Source organism: Salarias fasciatus, chromosome 17 (assembly GCF_902148845.1).
Source record: "Salarias fasciatus chromosome 17, fSalaFa1.1, whole genome shotgun sequence".
Lineage (NCBI taxonomy): Eukaryota > Metazoa > Chordata > Actinopteri > Blenniiformes > Blenniidae > Salarias > Salarias fasciatus.
This window is the reverse complement of record NC_043761.1, coordinates 22,053,318-22,064,992: the sequence shown is the minus strand read 5'-3', so window position 1 is coordinate 22,064,992 and position 11,675 is coordinate 22,053,318. Positions and strand designations below refer to the sequence as shown.

Genomic DNA, 11,675 nt, shown 5'->3' with positions numbered 1-11,675 from the left:
TTTTCCAACTTTTTCTTTTCCTGGCATTCTATAGAGTAGAAATCAGAATCAGAATCATTTATTAATGGCCACACAACAAAGCTGGTGGAATTTGTTTCCGGTACATCACTTAATGCTCACATCTCACAGGGTCAGTTACAGTGTCAACAAACAGAACATTACATTCAACAAACATAGACGATTATACAGCAGTTTACATCAAGGCAATCATTGGTTTAAAGTCCAAATAGCTATTGGAAAAAAAACTGTTTTTAAATCTGACTGATTTAGTTGTCAGAGACCTGATTCTGAAACAAGAATAAAGATGCAGCACCGTATTCTGAAAGATCTTTTTGAACATATCTGATATTTGTTTAATATGTTTAATCTTACCTCAGAGGAGACTCAGTTGAGGAAGCAAGCCCTGAAAGAATCCTGAAAATGATCTTCATCTACAGTGAGAGATATCCTGTGTTTCACTTCCTGTTCATGTTCATGACGGCCAAGACTTTGAAAACAAAACAGTGATGCAGTAGTAATAACAATCACATCTGTCTGAATAAATGACACTGCGATGGAAAACCTTTCATTTGGAAACAGAAGTGGTGTAAATGGATGGATCAGCTCATGACAAAGCCACAGGACAAACAAACAATATTGAAACTTGATTTTATTCAAATACCTATGCTAAGCAAGTTTCCAGCATCCACAAATAGATTTTAAGAGTTAAAATGATTCGGAAGAAATGTCATCTCTACAAACCAAACTATACAGTATGCTCGGGAGAATGGTAAGCAGTAATGTCAAGTTAACCAGCAGTCACTCTAATGATGAGCAGTGTGACTGATGAATAAGACAATAGTAATCTGTTACAACAAACTTAGAAAGATAAAATAAACTACTGGCGTCACTGTAATGAGCTTTGACTGACCCCTGATCCCTGAATGCAATGTGTCTATCATTGGGGAAACTCAAATTCAGCTCATCCATTAGTGTTATGCATAGCTCAAAAATGTCCTCATCACAGGGCACTGCAGTGAGGAAAATGCACGAGTCCTTGGTTCTCTCTAGATCTGTGGTGTTTGGCGAGACCATGAAGTGATGTGCACCCCATAGCTGGGGTGCCATGAACATTGCATTTGGGATCACGTGAGATTGCATCAGGTCTCTTGTTGGTCGGACCCGGTGTGCATTTCATACAGCCGCAATCTCATTCAGTTATTAATGTAAAAATAATTTAAAATATATCAGAAAAAACATCAAAACTATTTATGAATAAAAATTAATAATTAATAATAATTATATTGTAAAATAATAATCATATCAGTATAATAATAACCATAAATAACAAAAGAAGTACATGTACAACAGTAGGCCCAGTCAACTTACATTGAAGTCACAACCCCTCAACATTTAGTGTAAACAAACCTAGGTTATGTTTTTAAAGCACAGTTGCACTAATGCCTTGTCCAGGAAATCTCCGTCAAAAAGGTCCTCGTCTTAGCAGCCCCACCAGCATTCAATGCGTTGATTCGCATTACTGGCGCTGGAGATGGAACCTTGCTCTCCTGGCCTGTCATCTTCTCCCTCACGTCTGATGAACAATTGGATGTCCCGCATAGTCACATTCTCAGTTCCAAAATCAGCACGTACTATTCTTGGGCATCCATTGAACTTCTCCACTGCATTCAAATAGTAACCTGAAATGACTTGCGGGTTGCTGCTTGTGTGCGCAGCATTCAGCCAAATGATCCAGTGGGAAAAACCATTGATACACCCTTTTATGCAGATTCCATATGATTTGAGTTTATCGTAGAAATCTACATGCCAAATGAAATTTGGTCCTTTGGAAAAATATTGTCTGCGCTGGAGTCGATGGCATCAGTGTAGTGCTACAAGTACTTGAATAATAATCTGAACATCTTCTTTTCTGGCTCGAATACCATGCTCCAAGCACTTTGTGTGCATCCAGCAGTATGCATCGAGGCGACCATGGGCATCCAGTTGACTGATGATGACGTCTATAATTGTTTCAACATCAGCAAAAGTATGATGGCAAAGCTCATTTGCTTTCAGAATCTTTTTGAGATGGCTAAGACTTATAATGAATCCATTGGATGAAAGTGAAGTAAGTATTTCTTTGTATGTTAGCCCAATATGGAAATAAAACAAATTAGCATTAATCATGTCCAATATTTCCTTTGCCAGTCACCGTGTTGCGTTTGCGTGAACAGCATGCATCCTCTCAGATCACGAAGCACTCATCAAGAACATAGAGGTGTGCTAAATTTAACGCCATATTTATTCCGTTCCCTCGCTTTATTATAGTGAGATAATGCTTTAATAACGTGTGCCCACACTATAGAAGGTGTTACCTCGCCTTAATAAAATATTATGCACCCTGACACCAGCGGAGCTCCGTAAGAATCTCTGTGCACATAGAAATGATATATAATCACAAATATATCCTCACAAATTTGCAATTACTTGCTGATGCACACACATCATTTTCAACAACTTCAGGGAGAAACTTGAACATTTCTTGTTTTCATTGGAAACATAGCTGGGTCCTAGCGTTGGGTGGCCAAAAATGTGCCTAATCAAAATTTAACAATATTAATTTGGCGAATCTCGACGAGCGGCTGCTCTTTAGTTTTCACAAGTATCAGAGTTTATTGTGACAACAACTTAACCCTGTGCACACCTGCGCCCTCCCGGGTGGTGCGCAGGCCACGTCCCTCCCCCCAAAAGTCCCCCTGACCCACGGTGCGCACATAAAGAAAATAAAAGAACACAAAACAGGTGGCAACAGCGCACAAACAATAAACCAAACACAGACATAATAAATGAAACACAAATAAATGAAACAGGACACAGAAACTGGCCCGAAACGGCCCCCGAACTCAGTCCCGTTTCCCATGAGCCCTTGCAGCTCAACACAGTCAGTAGGAGCAGTAGTAGCAGCAGCCCTCCAGCGCCCCGAGCGACCCCCACGTCCCCTACATTAATAAAACTCTCCACAAGGGGGTGCAAGAACTGGACAAATAACAACAACCTGGCCTTTTTAACACATTGTTTGAGTGTGTCTTAAGAATTTATTGATGTGTTCATTAAGAGTGCTTTCTTTGTAGAATGTAAAAGTAGACATGTTAATAAACTGTGTTTCATGGTAATTTTTGGTGTATTTGTGACAAGTCATTTTTGTATGTGTTGTTCTCATGCTTCTATGACACTTTAAACAGATGTTTACCCTGAAGATTGACAGCAAATTTAAATTATTTTTCCCCTTTTTGAGACTGGAGTTTGGTAACTCGCCTTGGTTTCAACATGGTGCCCAAGAATTATTAATAAATAAAAAAATTTATGTTATTCATAATTCTAAATTTCCCATAGCTCATTTTCGGTAATTTATCCATTTTTCAGTAAGTTGGTCATTTATGGCATTGATGATTGATCAATAACATGTCAATTAATCAATGATGTAATGGTTAAATTGCTCTGTGATTTGCTCACTCCCTAATGACTGTTTGCTTGACATTATTGATGAGTAAATATCCACTCATGACAATTAATAATTGGCATTTAATGAAATACTTTTGTATTTCACTTTAAACAGTTTATTACTCTGTCATCACAAGTGTACCCTAAATCGTGTGTCCGTGAAGTAAATTTACTTAAGACCTAAATAACATCAGAGTCTACAAATAGCAGAGAAAGTTTGGGTGCATAAAAACCCCTCACAATTAAAAAGCATATTCATGACAATTCAGGTTTGTACCCTTAGTTTCAAGGGCAAATATATGACAAAACAACATCAATCATATTCTTAATGATGGGACGGGGTGGGTGGATGTCATGCTTGAGGTAGTGAGCCACAGTCATCTCCCAGGCGTCCACGAAATAAACATCCATTCCCTTAAACATGGTCCTCAGTATCTTGTCACGTTGCAGTGAAGGCCAGTCACTGAAAAGTACTGAATAGGGCGTTGAGGATTGCTTCAGGTTTGCTGTCCGGATAATAATTCTAGTATCTGGAGCTCTGGCTAGCAGTCGAACAACTGCCTTGCGGATGCTCATTAACCGACGGATGTAGTACTTGATGGGGAAAGTGTTAAAATGTGCCCAGACACCAAAAACTACAACTGTGTTCTTCCCTCCAGTTACTGCATCTAGTTCATTGGCAATATAATGTAGCTCTGTAACTGGTAAATAGCCCATACGAAGAGGAAGGCCATGGCAGCGAAATGTAACAAAGATGTTTTTGGCATAGTCCAGTGCCACATAAGGTCCAGGCTTCTTCAAGTTGTACAGGTTATATACCTTGAGATCTGAAAGAATTAGAACATGAAAGTTCAGATCAACAACTAAATTGAAAATGTGACAAGTTATTTCAGGGAAATTACCTGATAGTTCTGAAGAGAGGAATTCTAACCACTGCCTGACTGTAGAGTCTCCATACATGTGGACCACCTTGTCTTTGAGGCACTGGCTGATGGCAGAGGCACTATTGAACCGTTTCACTGTGGAGCCACTCAGTGAACTCCACAGACCTTTGTAATAGTAACCAGCAGGTCCAGGTATGTCCTTGTTGCTGTCCGTTGCAAGTTGACCTGTAAAAAGGTGACATTCTGTTGACATTTGGTTTCATTATTATATAATTAAATATTTAGTTTTTTTTGATAATCCAATCATTTTCAGATGTTTTCATCAGCACATGCATCAATTTTTTCACTACCTAATATTTCTATGGATAGTTATGATTAAATCTTAGTTTTTTGTTATTTTTGGAGTGAAAGATCTATCCAATCCAATTCAATTCAATTCATAAAACTTTATTTGTCCCCAAGGAGCAATTCAGAGCACGCAGAGCAGTCAGCGTAATAATGCATAACAAAATATGTACAAAAATGTAAATTTAAATCAGTTAAAATGACAAATATCTTAATATCACACTAGTACTATACTATATAATATACAAATACTGTCAGCAAACCTCGAGTGCAATAGGCAGAGACGTAGGTATGGTAATATGTATAATATGTCAGTGCAGATATAAAATTTCCAAGTGCAAAGTGGCAGAGATCAAGGGGCTATGTTGTTTTTTTGTTTTTTTTTCTTCAAGGGGCTATGTTGAGTTGCCATATAAAAAAGTCTGGGGTGGGGGGTGGGTATGAGTTGAGGAGTAGGACTGCCTTAGGTACAAAGGTAGCCCTTCTCCTCTGTGTCCTGCACGCGGGGCAGCAAAGCCGTCGGCCAGAAGCGAGCTACTCGAATGCAGAGAAGTGAGCATGTGAGGGGTCACTGATGATCCGGTTCGCCAGTCTGCATGTTAAACGTTCGTACACTGCAGACAGGCTTCTGAGGGGCAGTCCTACGATTTTAGAGCAGACAGTGACAGTCCTCTGCAGGCGGTTTCTGTTCTGGAGGCTGATGGAGTAGAACCAACAGGTGATGGAGAAGGTGATGGTGCTCTCTATGAAGGAGTAGCAGAATGTCCGGAGAATGTTCTGACTCACTCCAAAAGAATTGAGCTTCCTTAGGAGATACTGTCTCTGGTGACATCCTTCTCTGATACAGCTATTAAAGATCACAGGTGCATGTGACCATAACTGTCACAACTGGCTCTTCTCAATGAGGAAGAGTTGCAACTTGACTTTTAGGGCTCTAAATTGGTAGACTGCACCTGGTCTATGCGCAGTCTAGGCGGGCCGTCGCCAGGCTGTCGGCGCAAGAAGTCAACGGGGTGTGTCCACAACATTTAGCTAATTTCGTGAACGGGCGCAGAGCAGGGCAGTCACGCCTCTATCCCGCCCACCGGCGCAGGTGGCGCAAGAGGGAGGAGAGAAAGTGGGTTTAACCCAGCTGAGCACAATTTGACCACTCAAATGAACACTGCTCCTTATTTTTAAATGCACTGCAGCAAAGCTCACTGCTAAATTAACATGATGAAATATATATTTCCTGGCTGCTCTGCTACATCCCAGACGATCTGAGGGGAATTAAGCTTATTGTTTGTGTCACAAGTGAGGTTCAGATGCACATAAAAAACTATCTGTCTTGTACATTTAAAGACTTACCGACTTTATTGTATGCATATGTGTGTACAGATACTTATTGATTAAATATGATATGAACCCCCGACCCCCCCCCCCAGCCCCAGAAGCTGAAAGACAAAACAAAAAAGGAAATGAATAAGTACATGAAATAATCACTTCTTCTTGCTGCAGCCCAGGTTCCCTCCTCCTCAAAATCATAGGTGATGATTAACGTGCCCCATGCGCAACAATCCACAAAGAATCACACCCGAAATGTCTTGTTTTTAGTTTTATTAGATCAATCCCCACAGTCCTTGACAAAGTGAGATATCAGCTGGTTCATACCGAACTGCAGCAGAACAGAACGCCTTCTCTGTAATGCACGACATCCCTTCACCAACATGAACAATCAGCCAGCACTGCCAGAAGAGTGTCAACCTTTGTGATTCGAAAAATGAAGTTTGAAGCAATGGAGTCAGAGACAACTGACTCTAAACACACTTGCTGCAGTTCCTTTTTTTATTTTATTTTTTTTTTCTTGCCTGGAGAAGACCAACAGCGGTCAAAAACGTAGTGCTACAGAACGCACATTTTTGGTTTACTTTATTTTTTTTCAGTTGGCCTGCTTTTTGTCGTTTCTTTTGTTTTACCATCCCTTATTATTTTATTTTCCCGAGATTTCGGCTTAGGCCATGGGCGAAAATGGTTAGAAGCGCAGCTCTCTCTGTGTAACGCTGTCTCTGTTAACACGAGAACAGCCAGCATTCTTACTCCCCCTCCAAAGGCCGCAAACGTCAGCCAGACCATCATACATTTTGCAGTGTTTTTGCGCAGGAGCACACCAACAGGCTGTTTTTCTGTAATCTAATATATTAGAAATTAAGATAAATAAACAAAATATTAAGTCAAGAGGATCAGCAAACCTTTCAATGCCTCATGTGTGCTTTATTAATGCCTCAAATCAGGTTCTAAAATTTATTTAAAACCTTATACAGTGCGCATTTGCGCAGCGTCACCTCTCATTCACACTCTGCGCACTCGTTTCCCTGATAAACACAAACACACACACAGGCACACACACACACACACACACACACACACACACACACACACACACACACACACACACACCAACACACACAAAATGGTTGTATTATAAACCGTCAATAATAATCAAAACATTAAAATTAGTAAAATAAGTCTCCCCGGCTGCGCACCAGGACGGACACCTTCCCACACGGTCCCGTCCTCACCCTGCTCATTTGATTCTGGGACTGCAGGTTCGACAGAACAAAGGTATTTATTCCAAAAATATGTTCGTTCTAAAATTAATTTTTGGAAACGAAAAATACATGGTTTGCTGTACTTTGATGGAGCATATATTATTTTACCTGAATCTGTAATTGGCACCTCTGGGGACGCTGGGCCAGTACTCCTGCTGTCAACTACCATGTTCACTGTTGTGTTGAATTTTATTACATTAGTTTTTTTTATTTTTTTCACCATTTTATGTTTATATTATTTAGTTGTAAACTGACAGTAGCCTACAGTAATTCTCTATTGACCTTATTCAGACCCGCCCATTTCTCTAGGGGCGGGACTTCCGCTTTATGTTTGCACTTTCGGTTAGCGACAACTGCGGTGTAAACAGACGAGAAAATAGAGTGGGGAGAAACTAAAATCTCTCTTAAAATCTCCAATGAAACAAGTCTTCCTCATCCAAGGCTTTTGACAGAGTGGGAGGATGACATGCGGGAGTGGTCTCCAGTCCTGTGTGGTGATATTTTTAATGACTTTGTGCTATCGCTGGGTGTGGATGGTTCAGCCTGGAGGAACTACAAGAGCACGGGAGCTTACAAATATCTTCAAAGTGGGAAAGTCGGCTGTTTTTTTTTTTAAATCAGCAACAGGGCTATACGTTTTTTAAAGCCAGTGTTAGCCCAAGTCAGGCCAGTATCTCTTCACATTTAGCACAGACGTTGGTGACAGCTGACAGTGACAGAGAGCCGTGGAGACCATGGGATGTTCTTTTATCGTGGGGTTGGGACGGTCCTGAAAATCTACTGAAGTAAAATCTGGCTCAAAATTCAGAACGAGGTAAGAGCTGAGTACCTTCTTTGTTTTTATTTTTATGAATGAAGTCCTCTGTCGTGCACTGTAGCTGTTCGATAGCTTAGCATGTTAGCCTGTGGTGGCTGCAAGCTGCTGTTAACCTAAAACCCTGAGTTTTAAATACAACAGAGACATATATGTTTGTTTCACCTCCCAGAAGGCAAAGTTAGATTTGTTGAGAAGGAGGAGCGCCCTCGTCCAGCAGCAGAGGTCCTCTTCTTTAGACGGAGGTGGGTGCAAAGTTTGCTGGCCCGCAGCATTCAGATCTGGGCTTCCCGTGCTCTAAACAATTTTGAGAAAGCGAAAGCTTCATCTTCTTAAAGTTGTTGTGGCGTCCATGGACAGAGCAGATGAGGCTGGTCATGTTCAGACTTAATAAAAGTGAGCAATATAGCTGGCGAACTCGCTGTCAACACAGCGCAGAGCCAATAAACCAGAAGTTGCAACACATAATGGTGCTGCCCAGCAGCACTTCCTGAATAAGGTCAATACCTGGAGGTGACTCGTGAATGCTTCCATGCGCCACTGCAGGTTCTGCGCTGGACTGTACAGCAGCTGGAGTTCAGTCGGGCATTTTTGGGGCAGCAGGATTACTTTTTTTTTTTTCGCTGTTTGGCTCGTGGCTGTTCTGACTGATTCAGAACGTTCCTCCTCTTCACTCCAGTCAAGATCACTGATGTCCCACACGTCTCCGCCATCCAATTCCCCCTCACTTACCTCCTGTATCATTGCGAAAGCTTCTTCCACTGAATTATCACTTCATTATGCCTCTTTTTACTCTTTCTTTTGGGATTTAGTTGATATTTTCGGCTGTCTGTCTGGTTGTCTGCTGTCAGAGCTAACTCCCTGTTCAGATGCGCGCATATGAACCAAAACAAATCAAATGCAGAAAAAAAGCCAGTGCGTCTTTCTTTTTTCTTTTTTTTTTTTTTTTTTTTTGGAGGTATGAATGCTTTGTAATATTATGTGTGTCATTGTTAGGACCTTATTTGCTTCAGAAAAACATACAAGACACATATTTAGGAAAAGTCAAAGAATTAGAGGACAGGGGAATTAGATTTATTTGAATTATAAAAACCCAAACGGTCTGTCAGACCGTCTTGGCTGTTCTAGTGTTAATCACCTGCGTTTAGACGGAAAAAGCACTGCGCAACAGTTGCGGGTTTGATGATTCATATTGTGGGTGATATGACACATGGGTGTTTTTTGTCCAATCCCATTGAAAACAATTGTATTAGAAGCATCTGTATTTAAAGCGACCCAGATTCTATCCTCCCAGGTGAAGCGCATTATTCAGTTTCTGTGACATGATGAAAAGATCTCTGTCCCACTTTACAGGATCTGATGTTGAGTGTTTTGTCCTGATGGATATCTGCTGAAACAGGTCAAACATCTTCACGATGCGCTCAGCCGCATGTTCTCTATAACCCTCCGCTCCACCGGCGAGTCTCACTGCGGGCGCAGGGCAACCCGCTGACAGCAGGCGGTCAGCGGACCCCCAGTCCACGGTGCGACCCGCTGTTCAGCCCAGTCACCATGTCCTCCACTGAGCCGCTGCTGCGCGCCCATGTCTCTGGACAAAGACCAGATCAGAAACACGCAAAATAATAATAATGAAAATAATACCACAAAACAAAACAAATGACGGCCACGCCCATCTCGGTGCAAGTGCAGCAGACTGGCCAGAAACCCATGCATGAAAATATGACTGCGCCACCGCCGGTTAGCGATCTCTGTGTTGCGCCGTGAAAATACGGCCCTTCGTCTCTGCCAGATGGCTGAACTCCTCAATCTATACCAAAGATTGATGCCCACCACCCTTTGCAGAAAACTGGCCACTTGTATCCACAATGTCTTTCTTTTAGTCATGAACTTTAGGTCTTAAGTCATGGCCATATAGGTGAGGATGGGGATGTTGACAAACCAGCAAATAGAGAACTTTGCTTTCGAGCTCAGCTCTCTCGTCACCATAACATTGTGGTACAGTGGCTTCATTACTTCAGCTGCCTGTTCTGATCTGTGGAGCTAAATGTATAAATCCCAAACGAACTTTAACTTCTCCACCTGGAGAAAGTTTTCCCTCCTGATCTGAGAGGGTCTGTCACCCAAGACCGAGAGTGTGCAACAACAGTTTTGATACTCTATGCTCCCTAAACATCTCCTACAAGACATCTTAGAGGACATGATGACAGACTTTTTCTTAGTCTACAAAAAACATGTAGACCGAATTTTCAAACTCACATGCCTTTTGGATAATCTGTGAGAGGGTGACAAAGTTGTCTGCCAGAACACAATCTATGGTTTTTTCTCCTGTATTTGTGATCTGACGTTTAGCTGGAGTCTCATTTCCTAATGATTCAAATGATTCTGGCATCACCAAGCACGTAACAAACCCCAGTGATGAACCTGTCACTTCATGTGTTGAAGGAGGGATATAAATAAAACATGCTGGATTGGGGCTCTTCAGAAACAGGATTGTGCAGCCTTGCCATATTGAATATATCTATGGTGCCTCCATGCCGCCATCTCGTGGATGTTGTCGGCGAAGCAGCAGTGCATGAAAGTCTATGGAAGTCAGTGGCTCTCCATAGTATGTTACAATGCTGCACATGCATATTTGGTGCTTCATCATTGGTTTCATCGCCTGGCATGAAGTGTTAGGAAGCCAGTGGTTTGGGGGGATTTAACAATCTTTAAAGCTCCTAAAAGTCAACTTTTCATAATAGGGCCCCTTTGAGCCAAAGGGGGTCAAACGACTCATCCACAAGGACAAACTTCAGCTGTATCCACCAGTTGGGGGCTTGTGAGTATCCCCACACTCACCTGGAGCTTCCCACCCTGTGCAACACCTGAGTAGGAAAGAAACCAACCCTTATGAAGGACGACAGTTCCAGAGTCAGTGCTGTTTGGGATGTGAGACCGACTACCGTAAATCCTCTTACAGTAGCCGGGGCTTTTATTTGTCTCAAGTGTAGCTGACACCAGGCTTTTAATGGAAGGTGGCATGTATAAGAGAGAGGCTAATATTTTAAAATTTTCAAAAAGAGCAGAAAGATCTTTTGTGTCAGTTTCAACCCAGTAAAATGTACTGAGCTCATTTATTGAAAACAAATATCAAACAGTACTAAAACAGTAATAAACAGTAGTGCAGTTTAGAGCTGGGGGATATATGGAATTAATTCGAATAATTCATTTTGTTTTTTCAATCGATGTGAAAAAAATTAAGTCTCAACATCGAGTTCAATGTTTTCTGTCCCTCTGCCATTGTTACCGGGCAGGTGTAATACACACAGTCACCATACCAGGAGGACTGGCGCTGTAGCACAGACTACTGTCAGTACAACACTGAAGCACTTCACAGAAAAAAAGAAAAGACACCAAAAAAAGGCTTATATTGGGAGGCGGCTTTATGAGCTTTCTTCAAAGATGCGGTCATTAAAGGAGACAGGCTTTTAATGTAATGCAGGTCATTATTAGAGGATTTACGGTATATCTTGTCTGTACATCCCAACGCTCTGAACAGCTCCATTCTATATCCTCTATTGATCT

At 41.5% G+C, this 11,675-nt stretch overlaps 1 protein-coding gene across 4 annotated transcripts in view; it reads right to left on the bottom strand.

Moving 5' to 3' along the window:
- Nucleotides 1-644: 644 nt before the first annotated feature.
- The window catches only part of LOC115404114 (NXPE family member 3-like), a 61,730-nt gene continuing 50,699 nt past the window's right edge, over nucleotides 645-11,675 (bottom strand). For all 4 annotated transcript variants that reach the window (XM_030113296.1, XM_030113297.1, XM_030113298.1 and 1 more), the window contains 2 exons: nucleotides 4,383-4,589; nucleotides 645-4,307 (listed from right to left, as the gene is read on the bottom strand). In XM_030113296.1, the coding sequence (XP_029969156.1) occupies nucleotides 3,766-4,307; nucleotides 4,383-4,589 (749 nt within the window). In that variant the 3' untranslated portion in view covers nucleotides 645-3,765. The remainder of the gene's footprint in view (nucleotides 4,308-4,382; nucleotides 4,590-11,675) is intronic.